Raw genomic sequence first — 22,368 nt, 5'->3', positions numbered from 1 at the left:
GTGTGTAGTGGTATCTTAGAGTTGTCTTAATTTGCATTTCTCTGATTAATAATGACTTGGAGCATCTTTTCATATGACTAAGAAATAGTTTCAATTTCTTCATCTGAGAATTGTCTGTTCATATCCTTTGACCATTTTTCAATTGGAGAATGGCTTGATTTTTTATAAATTAGAGTTAATTCTCTATATATTTTGGAAATGAGGCCTTTATCAGAACCTTTGACTGTAAAAATATTTTCCCAGTTTATTGCTTCCCTTCTAATCTTGTCTGCATTAGTTTTGTTTGTACAAAAAACTTTTCAGTTTGGTATAATCGAAATTTTCTATTTTGTGATCAGTAATGATCTCTAGTTCTGCTTTGGTCATAAAGACCTTCCCCTTCCACAGGTCTGAGAGGTAAACTATCCTGTGTGAGCAGAATTCTAGTGAGAAAAGAGGAAAGGTTTATTTAACAGGGCTGATATATAGGTAATTTAGGAAATCAATTTTTTAACCAGAAATGAAAAAAATACTTGTACATGTAGTGTAAATTGGGCAAAGTATACTAACACTATAACCTTCATATTCCTAGAATAAAGATTCTTATACTTTGGGTTTTTTTTTTTTTAATTAAATATTTTTCAATGAAGAAACGCTTATTTTTTTTCTCTTTCTCATCTCCCTTCCTCCCCTCTCCATTAAGAAAGAAGGAAAAATAAAGCCCTTCTACCAAATATGTATAGTCAGCCAAAATAAATTTCTACATTGGCCATGTCCAGAAATATGTCTCATTTTGCTCCTCGTGTTCATAATCTTTCTGATGTTCTTGCTCATTGGCCCTTGGAATCATGGTTGGTTCTTTCATTGATAAAAGTTCTTCAGGCTTTCAAAGTTGTTTATTTGACAAAGCTCTTGTTATAAACTTCACCTTTCTTAAATGTAGCCAAAGATCAAATTAGTTTTCTGTACCATTCATGTATAGGTTCATATTGAGCCTTTAGTGCAAATCTTTTTAGATCAACTCAACTATTACTCTCCCACCTTGTACTTGTGAATTGCCTTTTCAATTCAAGTATAGGCTTTTCTATTTATTCTTATCCTAATTCAATTTCATCTCATTCAGTTCTAAAGAGGAAGAAGGATAGAGTGACTATTTTAAAATGTGTACTAAGGACCCAATAAAATTCCATTTTGTAAATATGCTACAATATTATTCAGGTATTCCTCAATTTTTGGACATATAAGTTGTTTGTGGATTTGTAGCTATTCTAATTTTTTTTTTGTTTTACTTATATGTAAGTGATTTTTTTAAAAGAGTGTGTGTATAAAATTCAGGCTTTGGGAACTAGATTAATTTGCTTAAAAGTTTGCTACCTTTTATTTTTTCCCTCTTTCCTATGCATCCTTCTTCCTCCTTCTTTGCCACTTTAAACTATGTGGTACTAAAGAGAATATTCAGAATTAAAACAGAATAAAACAGCCATTGGGAGCCAAACAGAAAAATTTGATGTAGACTCGTGTGTGTGTGTGTGTGTGTGTGTGTGTGTGTGTGTGTGTTTTCATTCAATTTTGTTTTAGCATGTAATGTAAAAAACACATACTTTTTGATAGTGACTGAAAACTGATATTGGGAATGATTGTTATGTGATTCTTGACTTTAGCAAATATATCTAATGTGGTATTTTTTGTCCACAGGGTCACGTAGGGACCACTGCAACCAAAAAAATTGATGTCTACCTCCCACTGCACACAAGCCAAGACAGACTACTACCAATGACAGTTGTGACCATAGCACATGCCAAGGTGCATGACCTAATCGGCCTAATCTGCTGGCAGTATACAAGTGAAGGACGAGAACCCAAGCTCAAGTAATTCACTTTCTTTTCTTCTGACCTTTGCTATCAAACTTTCTTCTTGGTCATTCTCTAAATAGCCTGAGTAAACACGTACGACTTACTAATTATGCAAGTCACTTATCTTCTCCAAGGTTCAGTTCTGTTCTCTAAAAGATGAGGAGAATAATACTGGAATGATTTGTCTTTCAGATTGTTCATGGGGAAAGTGCTTTGTAAATATTAAAATACTGTAGAAATAGGTACTGTCATTAGTAGGTCTGTTGCTAATCTGTTGTGAGGTTTTTGTTGTAAGATCTTTGCACTCATCAAGATTTCATTAAATAAGAATAAGTTACCTCTAAGATACATATATATACAGATATGAGTTCATTTCCTTTTTGACAAGTTTTTATCTTATGTTTTCTCTAGTAAGATTCAGGTATTCAGATATTGTCACAGCACTCAGAAAGCTTCACAGTTTAGGAGAAAGAATAAGACATAGATATTAATAACTCATTCCCAGGCCTTTTAACTGCTACTTTTTCTCTATTTGGTTTTTCTTCAGTTTCTTTATGTGACTTTTCTCAGGGTGCAAGTATCTTAAGATGAGGTAAGGTAGCAGTAGACAGAGTCCTGGATTTGGAGCAAAGTAGTAAAGTTTACAGAAAGGAGCTAGATATATTGTTAGGTTAGGCAGTGATGATAAATTGTCAAGAGCGTAGACAAAGCAAATGTCTGTAATGAATTTAAAGCTTTTCTCTTTCAACTGTGATGTTGGTATTATATTGTTATAGTTCTTTTCTTTTTTTTTTTTTTTGTTTGTTTTTTTGTTTTTTTATTTAATAGCCTTTGTTATAGTTCTTTTCATCCAGGAATAAACAAATGGAGTTTAGTTCTTAATGTCATAGTGCTAAAACTGATCTGTTCCTTACTCCACTCTATTGTCTTCCTTTTCCCTTTCCCCTTATTCTTTCCTCTCCTTCTTACTTTTCTCTTTCTCCTTCTCTTCCCCCTTTCCCTTCTTCTCCCTTTTCCCTTTCCTCTTTTTCTTCTACTTTCCCTTTCCCCTCCCTTTTCTTTCCTCTTTCCTTTTCCTCCCCTCTTTTTCCCTCCCCTCCCCACTTCTCACTTCTATCTCCTCTTTTCTTTTCTTTTTCATTTTTTCTTTTTTTTTCTCAAGAGGTAAGTAAACTGAATCCTGGACGGGAGAAATTATTTTCTTAAATTTATAAAGAATTTGACACTAAACTCAATGTTTTCTTCTAAAAGATACTTGAATTCATCTTTTTTTGGGTACTCTCTCTGTTGACATAGCTCATATCACTGATGTGTTTGAGGGTTTAGCACCAAAGAGTTAAATTGATGTTCAGGACATAAGCAACAAAAGTTGGAGTTCAGTCAAGTGAACTCAAGGATTCACAAGTGAAGTCAAGGATTCACAGTAGTCATTCTCTTCGGCAAAAGGTAGCTTTATTTAGGAGATTACAGACAAAATGAAAAGATACAATAGACACCAAGAATGGTAAATATGAAATAGTATTGGGAGAGCAATGGAATTATTAAGGAAAGGAGTTTGGAAGAATCCATTGAAGGAATATGTCATGAAATGGATGTATTCCATTGATTGGCAGGCTAAATCCATAGAGGAGGAGTTGATCACTCCAAAAGAGTTAATTAGCTATAGGAGAGAGAGGGATATTATGAGACAAGGGGGAGTATTGAGAAGAAGGTATCATGAAGCAGAACACTGTGGCAGGCTAATCCAAAAGGCATTCATCAAAGATGGCAAGGGATTCAGCTAAGGCAGTGGGTCATAGACAGATTTATAGGGGAAATTTAACTTTGGAGTATGATGTAACTTGGATTTCCTGATTGGACACACAGCAAGATGGGACTACCCAGAACCTCCAGTGAAGGAGGGACTATAAGGTTGAACTAATCCCTGTCAGTGCCCTTTCCTGCTTGCCTCAGGGAGTAATCTTATTAGTATTTCAGGCTTTCTCTGCCAGCCTTACCTTATTACTCTGGACCTCTTTCTTTTCCCTGCTCTTAATTCGCTGAATCCCTTTTTGGTTAGCTAGCTTGGAAGTTCTGTCTCCTGATATCTTTTTCCTCACCCCTCCCACCATAGCTCATGTGTCTTTCTCCTTCTTATGGCTGACTCTTGTAGAATGTAAAATCCCTTTTAGGATTTAGCCTTCCAGTCTACTGGGTACTCTCACCTCATAGAGTATTTCCATTCTCCTGGTTAATTGTGAGTTCCACAAAGGAACTTGTTTTTTCCATTATTAATTGGTAAAACCTTGTCCCTTTCTTAGCTAACTATATGCTCCCCCATTGTATTTCATATTTACCACTCTGGTGTCTGTTTTATCTCTTTGTTTTGTCTGTAACCTTTTCTCCTAAATAAATTTAGCTTTTGCCAAAGAGAATGGCCATTGTGAATTTGTCACATGACTGAGCCTCAACATTTGGTGCTTATATCAGTCGTATTACCACTACCATGATTTCTCATCCTGTGCAATTCTTTCGTGTTTTAAACTTCTATAGATACTCATTTTTAAAAATGCATAGGATCTTTTAGTTATTATTTAAGTACTTTATGACTATTGGTATATTTTTTTCCTCTCATTTTTATTACATTGTTCTTCCCATTCCAAAGGAAAGAAATATTATAGTCAGAGATGGAATGAACCTTAGAAATATTTGAATTAAACCTGCTTATTTTATTATAAGTATTATCCACATCTTTTGTTTTTATATCAAGTCATTTCCAGATGTACCCTGCCACACCTTCAGCACTGCTGGAAGTAAAGCAGAATTAATCAATTTCCTTAACTCATAGTGTATACAACATTCTGCATATTGCTTCCCTTACCTCCCTACTGAAAAGAGCAAATTGCCAGTTTTTATGGATGTGAAAATTCAAGCCCAGTGAAGTGAAGTGATTTGTCTAAAGTCAAATATATGTTAAGGAGCAGCATCAATTTGAACCATTCTCCTGACCCCAGGGCTCTTTCTACTTCTGCAGAGTTATTGTTTAAGTGAACTCCTTATATGAACAGTTTCCTTCATAATTTTCATAGCCTCTCTCACTTTACCTCATAGTGAAATGTTGCTGATTTTTATCAGGATTCTTAATTTTTGTGGAACATTTATATTTTCTTTCTTTTTTTTTATCCAATTCCTTTTACTTATTTTTTCTCAATATTACCTTATTTTTCAAATATATGTAAAGCTATTTTTAGCATGCATTTTTGTAAGATTTTGTGTTTCAAATTATTCTTCGTCCTATACTTCTCCTTTCCCCAACACAGCAAGCAATCTGATATGTTAGACATGTACAGTCCACTTAAGCATATATCCATATTTGTCAAAGTATTTATATTTTCAAGCATCCAAATAAGGTCAGAATTATATTTAAAAAGTTTTGATATTAAAGCATGTATTTAATGACAGACTATTTTTAAGTGCTTGGCCAGTACCATTTGATAATCTTTAGCTTTTGTGAAGAGACTCCTCTAATTTTATCTCATCTGACCCATTTCTTTTGGATGTTATAGTCCCACATGGCTTATGATATAGAAAGAACAGTCACTAAAGAGAACAAAGATATGAACTGAAGCTAAATTAGACCAAGTATATATAGAGAGAGATGATTTGGGCTGGCAGTGGTACAGTTGTGAGAGTATCAAAGGAACAATATACATTGTATTCAAAAGGTGGGGAATACTAAAGGGATGGAAGAAAATCCTGGATCTTATTAAATCCCTCCAAAAAGCAGGCAATAGAACATTAGTAATCAGTGACCTGTATCCATACTTCCTATCTTTACAAAGACTTTATGAACATCATCTATACGTAATTTGAAGGTATCTTTGATATGGATTATTAGTAGCAACTAGGCCTTTATAAATGATAGCAATGTACCATATCTATTATTTCATAATTAAATGAAAGATATAGAGAATATTAAATCTCATTTATTGTTTGTTAATTAGTGAGGAAAAAGCATTTGATTTGGGAGAAAAAAAAACACTATTGCTTTATAGACTCTTTTACAACAAGGTGTCTGCCATCTATACAAAAAATAATTTGAGATTCTTTGGAAAATATACCAACAGAAATAGCCCTGCTTATTGACCTGAAAATAAACATCAGATGGGACATAAAAGAGATTTTACTGCCAAACATACTCATCATTGGAGTGAATGACATCTAGTAAGGAATTGAGTTCAAAGATCGAGTCTTCCCAGATAGTGAGGTCTTCCAGATATACCTCTTTGTGGGTAACATTGAGCTTAGGAGATCCACAATTACTCAAAGAAGTTTGGGATGTCTTTCCAAACACATAAGTTCAAGTGAAGTAAGAATTTGTACTCCTAAATTTCATGCATTTGGATCGTCACTGTATAGAACTTGTCCAATAATATGTATATCTGAAACAGGTAATACAGCTATGCAACAACAGATTGAATCCAGCATTTAATATGAGGCAGAGAGAAACGGTATAGCTTTTGGAAAATTGCAAAATTGTCTTCAACTTTCTCCAAAGACAATGGTCCACCTTTTCAATATTAACAGTTTGTTGGTATTGCTTTGTAACAGTGAGACAAAGATAACTGTCTTTGAAGAGTTAAAAATGAGCATTGTATGTATAGCAATGGAAAGGTGCATGGTGGATGTGAGCAGGCTGTTACATATAACCCATGAGGAACTCTAAAGAATAGGCGTAAAAGGTATTACTAAGGAATTGTATAACAGAAAGATGAGACTGGTCAACCATGTGGCAAGAGGAAGGAATGGCAGATGGACTGCTAGAGTGCACTGTGGTATGTTTGCAAGTCAGGATATATTTAGGAAGGCCTCTGACTTGTTAGGTATATTCTCTATAGTAGACTAACTTTTAAAGAGGGTAGGACAAAATTTTATGGGTTCAGCAAATGTGCTTGCATTTGTGATCTGAGTCGTTGGAAATAAATACTGAAATGTGTCACATTCATTTGAGTAGCCAACTCATCTTATCTATTCAGCCATAATCCTTTCTTTACTTTACCTTGTATGGAGTTAATTCACTGGAATATAGGGAGCTCTTCCCATTAAATCTGAAGATCTGTCCTTGAATCCTGGTCCTAATACTTAATCATTTGGCTTAAAGAAAATCATTTTCATTTTCTATTCTATTCCTTTGGGAAAATAGTAATAATGATGCTTGTACTATATATTTTTTTAACTTCCCAGGGTTATCTTAAGGAAACTACTATAGTATTGGGAACTGTTAAAGTTCTACTTTGATATTTCATCCTAAGCATGTGTTTTTCCTGAGTGCTTAACACTTATCTTCATAGTATGTGTCCTTTGCTCTATCCCATTAGATTGGAAGGTTTTTAAGCATTAGACCATAGAGAGGGAATACATAGTGGTTAACAAGACTGGTGCTACACCAAATGAGAAGGTTGTCTCCAAAGCAAGAACTGTCAGGAAATGGATTTTTCTGGTCAGGCAGCCAGAACAGTGCCCTCCCAGGTATGAAATGTGTTATGATTTTCATCAGTGAAAGGAAATCCTATGCTGATGAAACCATGAATTTTTGAACTATTATTTTTATTATGTGTTCCACTCTTGTTTCTATATATCCTTTCTTTCTTTATACACATTTATCTAAGTACCACTAACTCTCTATTCTCACAGCAACTTATCACCTATAAATTATACTTTTTTGTATTCATGTTTAACATTGTTACCAACTGCTTTAAGTTATTTTGTAAAAAGTCACTAACAATCACAATACTTCACAAATATAGCACTTTTATTTTTATACTTTCTGCACAGCCACCTTAGTATCAGTGCTACTAAGTGATGTAGTGGATAGAGTTTGAATCCTCAGACACTTACTTGCTATGTGACCCCAAAAAAGTATCTTAACCTTTCTCAGTCTTAGTTTCCTTGTCTCTAAAATGTAGAAAATAATAGCATCTCTCACTGGACTGTTGTGAGAATCAAATGAGATAACACTTGTAGAGTGCTTTTCAAACTTTAATGTGCTATGTATGTGCTAGGTGTTATCATCATTTATTTTTATTATTATTATTATTGCTGAGAAAATATTATGAAGATTATGCCCTTCTACAGAGAAGATAATTAGGCCTCAGATGAATTCAGTGATTTGCCCAAGATCACAGGAATTTATGGAAGTTGAGATTTGAATCCAGATCTCCTGACGTCTAGCCAACTTTGCACTAATTATTACCTGTCCAATAAACTGGATCTCTATTAGTTATCTGGACATGAATTTAAAAAGAAGACCTAAAAAATGAGAGTATTTTTGTTGTTCATTCATTTAGTTATATCAAACTCTTTGTTACTCCTGTGTACGATAGCAAACCAGGCCTTTCTGTCCTCTTATCTCCTGAAATCTATCTAAGCTCATGTTCATTGCTTTCAAGCCACTATGCATCCATATTATCCTCTGCTTCCCCTCCTTTTTTTCTTTCAATCTGTCCCAACATCAGAGTCTTTTCCAGTCTTCTCATTGTGTGACTCAAATATTTAAGCTTCAGACTCAATATTTGTCCTTCTGAGTAATCTGAAAATAACTAGCTTCAAAAAGTACATTGGTAAAATAAACTCATTTCTGCTTTCATCCTCAAAAAATCTTCATTACATCCTATCATCCTCACCAGAAGCCTACATTTCTCTTACCTTTCTTAGTCACACTCCTTCAAAAAATATTCTTTACTTTTTACCTTAACTTACTTTCTTATTATATTCTCAGTCATTTACAATCTCACTTTCTACTTCATAACTGAAATTATTCTTCTAAAGGTAATAGCCAACACTTCTTTACCACTAAGTCAAATTGCTTTTCCCCCCTAATCCTCTTACTGATTGCATTTGCACTGTTGACCACCCTCTTTTCCTGGTTATACTTTCTTCTCTGTTTTTCTGGACATGTCTTTCCTAGTTATCTTGCTACCTATAATTTTTTCTCGTTCTCTTTTGATAGTTCATCATCCATATCACACCACCTAATTTGGGCATGAGTCTAAGGATATATTCCAAGGCTTCAGCCTGGACCCTCTTTTCATTTTTCTCTATACCTTCACTGAGTGACATCATTGACTTCCAATTAAGGGAACAAAACGAGTATTTCCATACCATGTACCATACAGTAAAAAAGATGATTACACATGAAACTGTAAACCTATCATATACAACTTACTATTCTCTCCATGTATACAACAAAGTTAGAATGTAAATTTCTTTTTTTTCCTTCCTTTCTTCCCCTCCTCCCCTCCCTATAGATAGATATCATTGGATACAAATAGGGGTGTGTGTGTTATGTGTATGTCTAAAATTATTCTATACATGCATATATGTAAAATTGTTCCATACATGCTTATATTTATCAGTTCTTTTTCTGGATGCAGATAGTGTCTCTATTTTCTCAATTTTTAATTTTTAGATTTATAATAGTCAAAATGACTTAATAACTCAAAGTTATTCTTAAAATAATATATGAAAAAAATGATATTGTGTATGTACAATGTTCTTTTGGTTCTGCTTACTTTGCTCTTTATCGTTTCGTGCAGATCTTTCCATGCCTTTCTAAGATTAATAAGTTCATCATTTTTTATAGCACAGTAGTATTCCATCATAACTATATGCCACATCTTGTTCAACCATTCTTAGTTGTGGGAGAATATCCCTGCAATTTCCAATTTGCCACCACAAAGAGAGATGTTAGAAATATCCCATTCACATTCAAAGTTTTAATTAGTATTTGTGAATTTACCTCATCTTATTTTTACTCAATATTTTCTCTCATTCTCTTTTTTTACTCTATTCCTGTTAATTTATCTTCTCCTTATTTATGCCAACCCCCACTTCATCTCTCCATCTACTATCCTTCCCTCTCCAATTTCAAACTTATAATCCTCCAAAAGCCCCTTTCTTCCCCATATCCCTCTAAATCTCTTCCTGATCCTGTCCCCTAATTTTCAGTTATTGTATGGTTCAATCATTTCTTTAAAAATGATTACTATATCTATATATTTAGCCATAGTCTTTTTCCTGGACTCTAGTCCCATGTTATCAAAAGCTTATTGATTATTTAAACTGCATGGGCTTTAGGCATCTCAAACTTATCGCATCCAAAACAGACTTCATCTTTCCCTTAAAATTTTTAATTTTTTTAGACTTCTTAGTGTTGACACTATCATCCTTCCAGTCACCCAAGTTTATAATCTTGATGTCATCCTTTACTCCTTATTTTCATTTACCCCATATAGCCAACCAGTTACGGATGTTGTTTCTATCTCCACAGTATTGGTCATTTACATTCCATTCCCAACACAATCAGCTGCCACCATAATTTAGGTTCTCATCTTTCCCTTGGACTTCTGCAGCAGATTTCTATTTGGCTTTTTGCGTTGTCTCTTCATATTGTAACTTGTCCTCTGAACAGCTAACAAAGTGATTTGCCTGAAGAGCAGTTCTGAGTACATTATTCCCCTTTCCCCCCCTCTCACTCTTTACATTTTAAACCTTTGATACTCTTTCAGTAGTCTTTTTGTTTACCTAGTTAAGCACTACCACATCATTTCCTGGAGTCTCCCATCTGTGAATCCTCTCTTCTATTCTATGACCATTTCCATCTCTGGATTCCTCAGGTTCTCATAGGTGAGCTTTTTTGCTTTATCTCGCCAGAAACCAGACCAAAAGAATGCTAATGCAGTCTCCTTTTCATGCTTCTGCATGAGCATCTAGTTCCCTCCTCCCATTTTTTAGAATTTAAGCTTCTTGAGACCAAAGACTTGTTTTAATTTCTCCTTTCACAGAATCACAGAATTTGAAAGATGAAAGGGACCTCAACATCCATCTAGACTAAAACTTAAATGGAAGGAAGCCCCATAGTAACATACCTGGCAAATGTTTATCCACTCACTCCTCTTCATGAATACTTCCAAGGAAAGGGGCCAATCTATTATTTCTCTAGATAACCTACTCCTCTTTTGGATAACCCTAATTGTTGACTAGTCCTAATCCTTGAACATAAATTTGCCTTTTTGTAATTTCCACCCATTGTTCTTGAGAATAAGCACTATCTTTTGACTTTTAGCACTTAGTAGTGTTCAGCACTTAGTAGTGTTCAGCACATTCTTATGAGCACTTAATTGCCTAAAGTAACATAATACTCTTGAGAGGGACTCCCTCCTGTAATATAGTTTTGCAGATCACCTTTGACAATGTATTTGGGGTTAATTCTCTTGGAATTTTTTCCTTATATGGTGCTTTCCAACCCTTTAGATTTGGAGATGACACATTCAGAATGGCCAGATTGCTAATTGATTTAGGGAGTGTTCCCTATAATATTTTAGTACAGTGTCAAGAAAATTGCTTAGTCAAACAATAATTAGGTGCTGTAAGAAATAGAATGCTAGTCCTGTTGTTCAAAAAACCTGAGTTTAAATCCAGTCTTGGACTCCTGGATGTATAAACCTAGACAAGTCACTTAATCTCTATCTCAGTTTCCTCAAATGTGAATTGGGGATAATAATAGCACTTACCATACAGAGTTGTTGTAAAGATCAAATGAGATGTTATTTGTAAAGCTTCTAGCACATTATGTGGCACAGGGTAGGTACTTAATAAATTTCTCCCTCCCTTCTTCTCTTCTTATTTCTTCCTAGAAGGTACATTAAGACACAGTATATTAGGAGATAAAATGTTTAACTGTAAGGAACTTTAGAGAAGGGAAGCAACCTACCCAAGGTCATGTAGCTAATTTGTAGATTAGCCAAAACTCAGTACCCCCATCCACTGTTTTTTTTTATGTCACTCTTAAAACATATAAACTCATAGAGTCAGTGTCTCAGCAAAAACTATTTTTTTGAATCATTTAAGATTATGGGCAACTAAGATTGCATGTATGATCCCTATGTTTAAAGAACTACATATTTAGGGTAGGGTCTAAGATTTTGATTGTAGCTAGATTTTCTTTTTAATCTGATACCAGTTTTTTGGGAAAGCAATCAAAATGTCTTACCTTAATACATATTCTTCCATTGGAAATAATCATAAATAAAAGCACTCTATACCCTCTGGGAAAGGATAATATCAGGGAGAAAATGAATTAGAGTATGATTCTTAGCTATAGATAGATTAGTAATAATTATGATAATGACAGTGATGATGATGATGGATAGGAGTTTATATTTATATAGCATTTTATATTTTGCAAAGTACTTTACATTCAGCATCTCATTTGACAGCACCTAACTTTTTTTTTTTTTAAACTTTATATTCCTCTGCCATCCATTGCCTCCACAAAGTAGCTCTTAGAAACTCAGAGCCTGGAAGAATGCAAACCAGAAGTGTGAAGAGCAGTATCCCCAGAAGAAGAGAAGCAGTGTGCATGTGTGCACACATGAAGGGGGGTTGTGGAGAGTGAGGTTGAGGGAGAGAGAGAAGAAATACAGGACCTGAAAATGCAGGTGACCTTGATTAAGTCAAGCTATTATTATATAAAAGTCTTTCCCTATGAGAGGCTTGGTCCCCAGTTGGTAGTCACTTGACTTTTCTAGACCTTGGTTTACTTATCTCTTAAAAGAGACGTTTGGACTCAGTGCCCTCCAAAGTTTCCTCTTGGTGTAAGTCTTAGGATACTCTAATCCGCTATATTAGATTAACATTTTTAACATTTAAGACTGGTCATCTTAGAATTTCTCTACTCTTGAGGTCCTTCATTTTACAGGAAACTAAATGTCTTAAGAGTTTGAGGTAGAACCAGGATGAGAATCTGGTGTTCTTTCTTCTCTTATAATGTCATATCACGTAACAACAATCAAGAAGTTAGCTGTGTCATTGTTGTGTTCCCTGTCTGATGTTCTATTACTTCACTAACAGATGATTGTGTTGATAAAAGTTATTTCTGAAACCATATAATGCCAAGCTTTATAAAAAGTCCATAGTTATCAACATTAACCAGTTGTGAGAATTTAGCTATAAGGTAATCGGGAAGTCCTAGCTATTGGTAGAACAAGGGACAGAAAGGTTATTTGGAATCCTTAAAGTTTTAGGCAGCTGGTCTATAGAGTGAATGTGTGATATTTCATCAGTTCCCTCAGCTTGGGCTTCATCTAAAACAGATTTGTATTGATTGTATTGAGTAGAAATTATCCAGTGTTGTTTTTGAAACAGTGTTTTTGAAACAATTACAGTTGTTTTTGAAACAATTATGCAGTGTTGTTTTTTGTGTGTGTTTGTTGATTTTTTGAAATAGTCAACAGCAGAATTAGGATCTGAACCCAGGTCTACTTTTATGGAAGATTTATAGGAAAGCATGCATGGGACTTTTAGTGGATGGGTGGAGCCAATTATATGATGTGTACCAATAGAAGAAGGCCATATACTCATAAAATTCTAATCATTTTAAATAATGGTTCCCATTTCTTACAACACTTCATAGTTTACTAACTATGCTTCTCATAGCCATTCTGTAAAGTCTTAGAGAGTAACTTTTTAACATTTCAAAATTTCTACTATTTCATCAGTGTGAATATTCCCTCCATACTCCCAAAGCCCTTTAGTAAATTGTTATCGAGTTGCTGTGGCGCAGACAATGTGTCCTTTGATGACCAATATTCTGGTTATATGCATCTCTGTACTTGGACTAGTCCTCATTCCAGAGACACAAAAACTAGCACAAGGTTTATACTAAAAAACTTTTTTACACAAGTAGAATTTATCAGAGCTTCTGCTCCCCTGGCATAGTCTTTAAGAAGTCTGAGAGAAGTGTCAGAGGTGTACTTTGGAGTCATTGTTGCAGATATTAATATATTCTTTTACAGATAAGGAAAAGGATATAAGAAAAGGGAAGTTACTTTTATTTGTCCATCTTTATGGAGCTAGTGAATAACAAAGCCAGAAGTTAGACTCTGGTCATCTTGACTTTCAGTGAAGTGTGCTCCTAACACAAAAGAACACAGCTTAGTAGTCCTTATCATTAAAAGAATGTGAATGTTTTATCATCTTCCTGCAGGTTCTTTATTGTAAAGAATAGACTGCCCATTCCCAAATGATTTAGCTGGGGGTTGACAGTGCTGATTATGCAAATTATATCCATTTTAGCTTTCCACTTTGTTGAAGGTTTTTTGTTCTTGCAAAAAGGAAATCTTGACAGTTTTATCTAGCCCTGTTTATGGCCTCTTTGATATGAACCCACTGGAGCCATAACCCATTGGACCTTTTGGTTACTAACTAGTGACTTGTAAACCTTGAGTACTGATTCTAGTTTCAGAGTGAACACTGATGAGCAGATGCCATATAACTGGGGGCCCAAACATTGCAGACCATTAGTTCTTTTATTTTTAATTTAGAATGAAACAATAATAAATCAGACCTTCTGATGGTCATTATGTTTAAGTGATTTTCTTTTTCTTCCTGGTAAGTGTTCATTGTCATCAGCATGTGAATTGAACATGTCAGATCCCATTTGGTAGAAATCTAGGGAGTTTCTCTTCATGTATTTGAATTTCCATACATAGATTTACATTAGCTCACTTTACAACGTGCATATTATCTGAGATTTCTGTCAATTTAGAACAGCCATGGTAGCTTTTGATTATAAAATGTAATTTAGCAATCATTGACCACCTGCTAGAGTGAAAGAAACACTGGCCTTAGAATTGAAGGATCAGGATTATATTTCTAACTGTACTGTTGATTCTTTTTCTGAACATGGGCAAATCAATTCCCTTCTTGAGATTTGTTTTCAAATTTATAAAATGAGGAGAGGATTCTTTAAGCTCTTTTTCACTTGTAGGATTCTATTTTATCTTCTATCTTTCATTATTCTATGATCTTGTTGTGCCACAGTTCCCTATTAATGTGGTGACCCAGTTTCCCTAATTGTCCTATTCAGTTACTCTGCCTCAGGTTATAACCATTCCCTCTTAATGTTAGGATAAAGGTCTTATATCTTAGACCTTAGGCTATAATCATTCCCTCTTAATGTTTGATGGGATAAAGGTCTTTATGCATTTTAGACATCATTAGAATATCAGGAGCCTCTCCAGTACCTCCCTCCATTATGTCATCCTAGGTGCCTGCCTCTATTAGGTCATCCTCATCCAGGTACTTCCCCCATTATGTCATTGTTCTTGTAACCCTATAAAAGAAACTTGTATCTGATATTCACTGCTGGATTCTTGAAGATGATAGTCTCATTCAGTCCTGGGACCAAACCATGGATCCATTTGGTCCCAGTAAATCTCTACCATTTAATAAATTATTAAATACTCTGTAATCTCTTTCTTGCTCAGTTTCTCCAGCATTACAATCTCATTCACATTTACACTCCACATTCTATCTTTTCCATACCCTCGGGATGATTTTTTTGGTTTGTTTTTCTGTTAAGTAGAGTAAGTGTAGCTCATTTTATACTGTGTTCCTTGATTCTTATCTGGAAAAGACTGGCTTCTCAAAGACTATATTACCAACCTCTATAAGAGTATACACCAATCTGGGAAGGTTTTGAGTGAATATAGCAGCAGACTATAATCACTTTCTGAGGGTCCTTCTAAGTGTCACCTAAAAAAGACCAATAAGGAATGCACTTCTTTGGCCCCCAACAACTCACAGATACTATCTCCTAAGGCTTGGAGAAGTTTTAATGTTTTAATTCAGAGAACGTCAATGAAATAAGATTCTTGAGGAACCTAAAGTAGCTGTGTGATGCATTGTGATAAAACTGTCTTTTAATATGCACATTATCACTTTTTTACACACAATAGCATTTTTCCAAATCAGAATAGTATGGACATTTTGTCATTTTCTTCCTTAGTGATTCCTCAAATAATCAATGCACATTTTACTATTTTCAGCCAACATTCTCTTAGAGATTTAGAATTAGATGGCTATTTTACCACCTACACAAAAAGTCAGGGGAATCTTAGGCTATGTGACAAACTTCTTCAAAGGTTTTTTGTAAAAAGGAGACCTTATAAAGCACTATAAAAATTTAAGTTGCAGTTATAATGGTTCTTTGTAGTTCTTTAAGGCTTTCTTATGGGGTGAATTTGTATATATTTACATTTTAGATTTGAATGGATAATAGAATTAAGTAATTAGCTTTTAGTTCCCAGACCTTTTGTAGAGTTTTTTTGGTTTGGAATTTTCATCTTAAAACAAAACAGAATGCCTGTTGAAATAGAAACATTTGATTTCATGCCTGCTTCTTGCCATGCATCATTAGCCCTAGAAACCTCAGTGACACATGGGAATCATAGGCTTCCCTTATGTTGATTTATATAGTAATAAGTAATTGTGCCTTCAGTAGGTGACTCCCATCAGTTATATCTACGTTCCTCTTAAAACTACTAGTCTTCACTATATTGTCTTTGTTATATAGAGTACTATAGATAGTGTTGTACAGTTTGAGTCTAGATTTCCTACTTTAAGCATTTACTGCAATTTTCTTTCCCATAAATTAGTATAATTGTAGATTTGCAAATGTCATCAATGTAATCATCTGTTTAATTTTCCTGGAATTTACTATTCACTTATTTATTCTTTATCAGTCAGATATTAGGCCCTTACACTGTACAATAAGCATTATACTTGGTGCTAAGGGAGAGCGAAAAAAATGTTTTCTGTCACCATGAAGCTTGATTGCTTATAGTCATGTGGGATTTAGAGTAATTTCCTTAGTAGCTACTGACATTTAGTAAGTTGAATTTATATGAATTTTTCTAACTCTTCTTTTGCTTCTTCATTGCAACATAGATTGTATGCAAGGGCTGGTCTTTGGTTTCTTTTTATTTTCTTTTTTTGGGGGTAGGGAAACCGGAATTATGATTCTATTAATATAAGAGCTCTTAGTGAAAAAGATCCTTATACCAATAGAAATCAGCAGTTCTGAAGATAGTAGTCTTAGAGAGTTGGCTGGGGCACTGATTGAGTGACTTTTCCCAAGTAACTCAGCTGTTATGTTTCTTAGAAAAGAGTTGAACTCAGCTATTCTCAGGACCATGCTCTGTCTGCTATGATATGCTTCTCAATAGACCAATGAAGTGGGTTGTCGTCCTTTTAAGAAATTGTATTTCCTATTGATTTGTGATTCCTTTCAGATTCCCAACCCCTCCTGGCTGACACATTATCAGTCCTGGAAGCAGGGAAACCAGGTTTAGATTTGGCGAACCCAAATGAAATTAGGGTTTCTGGTGGTCTAGTGGTGGTGCAAGGGTGTAGGGAGTTCTGGGGATTCCCTTCTGGCAGTGCAGAGATTCTCTGTAAAGGAATTTACAGACTTGAAAACCTAGATTGATAAAAGAGGTTTGTTATGGGGATTGGAAGTAAGGCTAAAGTCTAATAAAGGAAATAGGTGAGGGTAAAGAGCAGATAGCACTGGAAACAGTATTCCAGTGGGCAGAGGCCCTTGGTGTGCCAAGCATCACATAGCATGGCATGTTTGGAACTTCTGCGAAGAGAGTATTTTAGTTTGGCTTTTTTTATAATGAGAGATTTAGCTAAAGGGGGCCTGTGGGTGGAGTCCTAAATTGGCTTGGATCCAGTGGGGGCTGGGACAAGCCCGAATCTCCTCTTGGAATTCAAAGGGGTGCTTTTGACCAGGATTTGTGAATCAAAGACTCTAGCTTCCTGGACTAATAATGTATCAACCAGGAGGGGCTGGGAGTAATCTGAAAGGGATCACAATCAATAGGAAATACAGTTTCTTAAAGGGACCACAACCTTCTTCACCTTGAACTCTGGCAAATTTTATCAAGCCTTTTTTTTTTCTATTCCCCACAATAGCTGCTTCAAAAATTCTCTTCTCAAGCCTTCCACATTACTCTCATGCACTCTTATCCTCTCAGCAGAGGTCCTTACCACATATTGAACTGAGAAAAAGTGAGGTCATTTTCCCTGGATGCCTTCTCCTGTAATTTTTATTTCCAGATCCCTGATACCCTCTACTTTGCTGCCAAGTTAAGCTATTCTCAGAAAATAACCACAAAGTTTGTGGGGTTTGTTTTGGTTTACTCAAGAGGGAAGGAATAAAAGGATTGGCTTACCTCCATGAAGGTTTAGTTGAAATTAGATAACATCACTTTTTAATGAATTTATCCAGCATAGTTGAATAAACTTCCTCTGGTATTACTGATTATTTTATTGCATGAATAGGAGCAGAGGAGGCAGATGATGGGAATAATCATGTGGTTTAGTCACTTTGGATTGTGTCTGACTCTTTGTGACTCCATTTGGGTTTTATGGAGGGTTTTTTGTTTTTGTTTTTTGGCAAAAACACAGGAGTGATTTGCCATTTCCTTCTTTACATCATGTAACAGATGAGGAAACTGAGTCAAATGGGGTAAATGACTTGTTTAATGTCACACAGCTATTAAGTGTCTGAGGCCAGATTTGGGTCTTCTGACTCCAGGTTCAGAGTTCTATCCACTGCACCACCTACCTATCCTAGGGACTAATCTACAGTTGTTAGGTTTTTTGTTGTTGTTGTTGTTGTTGTTGTTTTAAGCTGATTGGTAATTAGAGGGCCAGGGTTTCAAAAAGAGTTTATAAAATTGAATTGGTTAGCTATAGAGACAAAATTGAGAATGGAGGAAAGTACATTCAAAGCAGAGTTGACCTAAGGTTGAGAACTAAGGGTCACAGTGGTGACCTAAGTTGGCTTGGATCCAACTTAGAAGAGAGTAGTGGTCACAGTGAGGACAGAGAATAGATTTAGGAACAGTGAGATATCGTAAGAGGATATAATTAGTGGTTATGATTAGATAAAGGAATTTCTGAGTTGCTGATCATGGAAATGTAGGAAATTTGAAGATAATAGTGAGATCAGGAACAGTAATATGTGTGCTTGTGATATAAAAGAGTAGATGATAGGAGGTAAAAAGATTGAGGAAGTAAAATGACATGATATATGAGGGAACATCAGAGTATATGTGTGATGTTTTAAAAATCTTCAACATTATTCAACATTGGTTAAAGAGAAAAATAGGATCAGGATTAGAATAAAAAAGGATCTGGACAAATCAACTCAATAAATGCAATGTTTGATAAATCTGAAAACTATAAAGTATGAGGGAAGAACTCTCTTTTTGAATTTATCAAGAGAAGTATGTACAAGAAGAAGGTCTAGGATAGAACATTTAACCCCAAGATATTATTGCTAGGCATCTACTCTAAAGAAAAACAATTGTACTGTCAGACTCCTTTGATATATTGGTGGGTTTTGTTGACTTTTTTCCCTTTAAAAAAAAAAAAGTTTTGTTACAAGAAAATATTTGTTTGGGTATGGGCAGGGCAAAATATATTCATTAATGACAGTAATTGTTTAAAAAAAGATACATATAACAATATTTTTTAAAATATGTTTCCTGAATTGATTAACCTGACCCTAAGAATAGCTATTAACTTGGCAATTAGTTTTTAGTGTAATGCTTCATGGATCTTTCCTTGGTTCTAGACTAATTCTCACTTTTAAAAAATCAATGACTTTGATGAAGGGGGAGGTAGCTTGCTAATCAGGTATGCAGATTATTTAATGTAGGAGAGAAACTAATATTCTAGATATTAGAATCAAGATGGAAAAAGTTTTAATCAGGATACAACATTTGACCTTGGGAGAGACATAAATTCTTGGATTTGGATTAAAAAATCAGCTTCACAAATATGAGGAGGTAAAGCGAATATGACCAGACAGCAGGTGATCTGACAAAGTTCTGAGAGTTTCATTGGACTGCAAGTGAAGTATAGTATCTAGAATGAGGTATATATTATGCTTGACTGAAAGGGAATGTTATGTTCAGTTCTAAGTAACCCATTTTAGAAAGGACAGCCAGAGAAATAAGAACAAAATGGAAGATCATGTGAAGATCAGTTGAAGGAAATGGAGGTGTTTAGTTTAGAGCTGATTGTTCAACTTTGGTTGACAATCCCATATAGGGTTTTGTAACTGAATGTGGGGATTGGGCAAGTATCATTTATTATCAGTAAATGTTTAGCTGTGTACCTGTTTTATTTACCTGCATACCTGGTGTCACCTAAAAATTTCTTGGACAAAAAGGGGTCATGAGTGGAAGTCCTGGTAAAGAGAAGATAAAGACTTGATATGATAATCTCTTCAAACTTTTAAAGGCTTTTGAGGCTAGGAAGGAGAAGAGCAAACAATTAGTAGAAGTTGCAGAGACAAGGATAGTCTTGATTTAAGGGAAAAATTTATAACAGTTAAAATCTGTCCAAAATTGGAATGAGCATTATTATTTAATAGGAAAGCTATAAAGCAGTACAAAGGCATATGAAATATGCACATTGCTATACAGTGATGACATTTCAAAAGTTCTGCCATCTTTCATTACTGTACCAATGCAGATGACAATGCCTCCATACTTTCATGTAAACAGTCTTCTTCAATTGATACTGCCATGGACCCACACTTAACACCATATACCAAGATAAGGTCAAAATGGGTCCATGATTTAGGCATAAAGAACGAGATCATAAATAAATTAGAGGAACATAGGATCATTTACCTCTCAGACTTGTGGAGGAGGAAGGAATGTGTGAACACAGAAGAACTAGAGATCATTATTGATCACAAAATAGAAAATTTTGTTTCATCAAATTAAAAAGCCTTTATACAAACAAAACTAACGTAAACAAAATTAGAAGGGAAGCAATAAACTGGGAATAAAGGTTCTGATAAAGGCCTCATTTCCAAAATATATAGAGAATTGATTCTAATTTATAAGAAATCAAACCATTCTCCAATTGATAAATGGTCAAAGGATATGAACAGACAGTTTTTAGGTGATGAAATTGAAACTATTTCCACTCATATGAAAGAGTGTTCCAATTCACTATTGATCAGAGAAATGCAAACTAAGAGAACTCTGAGATACCATTACACACCTGTCAGATTGACTAAGATAACAGGAAAAAATAATGATGAATGTTGGAGGAGATGTGGGAAAACTGGGATACTGATGCATTCATTGTTGGTGGAGTTGTGAACGAATTCAACAATTCTGGAGAGCAATCTGGAATTATGCACAGTTTGATAACTGTGCATACCCTTTGATTCAGCAGTGTTACTACTAGGCTTATATCCCAAAGAGATACTAAAGAAGGGAAAGGGACCAGTATGTGCCAAAATGTTTATGGCAGCTCTGTTTGTAGTGGCTAGAAACTAGAAATTGAATGGATGCCCATCAATTGGAGAATGGTTGGGTAAATGGTGGTATATGAATGTTATGGAATATTATTTTTCTATAAGAAATGACCAGCAGGATGAATACAGAGAGACTTGGAGAAACTTACATGAACTGATGCTAAGTGAAATGAGCAGAACCAGGAGATCATTATATACCTCAACAATGATAACTGTATGAGGATGTATTTTGATGGAAGTGGATTTCTTTGACAAAGAGACCTAATTCAGTTTCAATTGATCAATGATGGACAGAAACAGCTACACCCAGAGAAGGAACACTGGGAAATGAATGTAAACTGCTTGCATTTTTGTTTTTCTTCCTAAGCTATTTTTACCTTCTGAATCCAATTCTCCCTGTGCAACAAGAGAACTGTTTGGTTCTGCACACATATATTGTATCTAGGATATACTGTGACATATTTAACATGTATAGGACTGCTTGCCATATGGGGGAGGGGGTAGAGAGAAGGAGGGGAAAAGTCAGAACAGAAGTGAGTGCAAGGATAATGTTGTAAAAAATTACCCAGGCATATGTTCTGTCAATAAAAAGTTATTTTAAAAAAAATTGATACTGCCAGTGGTTTTTATCCATTTTTGAAGCACTGTTGATGACCCTCTTTGCTCTTAACTGAACTATGGACTAGTTCTTTCACAACAGATCTAGATCATTAATAAGCATTTCTTTTAAGATTTTCCAGGAATAGGACTTAACAGAACTTAGCTTTTGCTTTTGAGAACCCAAGATTACTGCTTTTTCTTAGTAAGTTACTGAAAGAGGATAGACGCAGGATCTTATATTGTTGCTAAACACCTCCATATTTAAATATCATTTAGAAAAACCTTAAAACTCCCCTGCAGCAGTGCAGAATCTCTAAAATTTACAATGACATACAGCTGGATTACTTACTTGTTAGCTAAACATTTAGCAAATTTATAGTTTACATTAATATTAATATGTTATTATTACTTGTTTTATATAATAAATATTTCTTCACCATGGCAGTATTAGTATAGATCACCTGAAGTAGGTTCTTTCAATAAGCACAGTTGTAACTAAAAGGTTTGCAAATTAATTGGGAAAATTGCAAATCAGGTAGTCAGTGAAATAATTCATTGTCACATCCAATCAATAAACTTTGTAAATCAACTCATTTAATTCAAAAAATGATCTATATAGATCAAGCAACCAATTAAACAATTAGCATACACTTTGCAATTAATTAATTTAAGCATCAATCATGTAATTAAAACTACAAATTTAAACTGCATAGTTTAGAAACATACTGTCTTTCAGATATTTAGAATATACTTCATGCTTTGGAA

The 22,368-nt window shown here is 34.7% G+C and overlaps 1 protein-coding gene across 5 annotated transcripts in view; it reads left to right on the top strand.

The window, feature by feature from the left end:
* Positions 1-22,368, top strand: part of MAPKAP1 (MAPK associated protein 1) — a 338,521-nt gene that overhangs the window by 153,361 nt on the left and 162,792 nt on the right. For all 5 annotated transcript variants that reach the window (XM_031954304.1, XM_031954303.1, XM_031954300.1 and 2 more), the window contains one exon: positions 1,675-1,847. In XM_031954304.1, the coding sequence (XP_031810164.1) occupies positions 1,675-1,847 (173 nt within the window). The remainder of the gene's footprint in view (positions 1-1,674; positions 1,848-22,368) is intronic.

This window comes from Sarcophilus harrisii, chromosome 2 (genome assembly GCF_902635505.1).
Source record: "Sarcophilus harrisii chromosome 2, mSarHar1.11, whole genome shotgun sequence".
Classification (NCBI taxonomy): Eukaryota; Metazoa; Chordata; class Mammalia; order Dasyuromorphia; family Dasyuridae; genus Sarcophilus; species Sarcophilus harrisii.
Note: the sequence above shows the minus strand (reverse complement) of the source record. Positions and strands in the feature narration are given on the sequence as shown.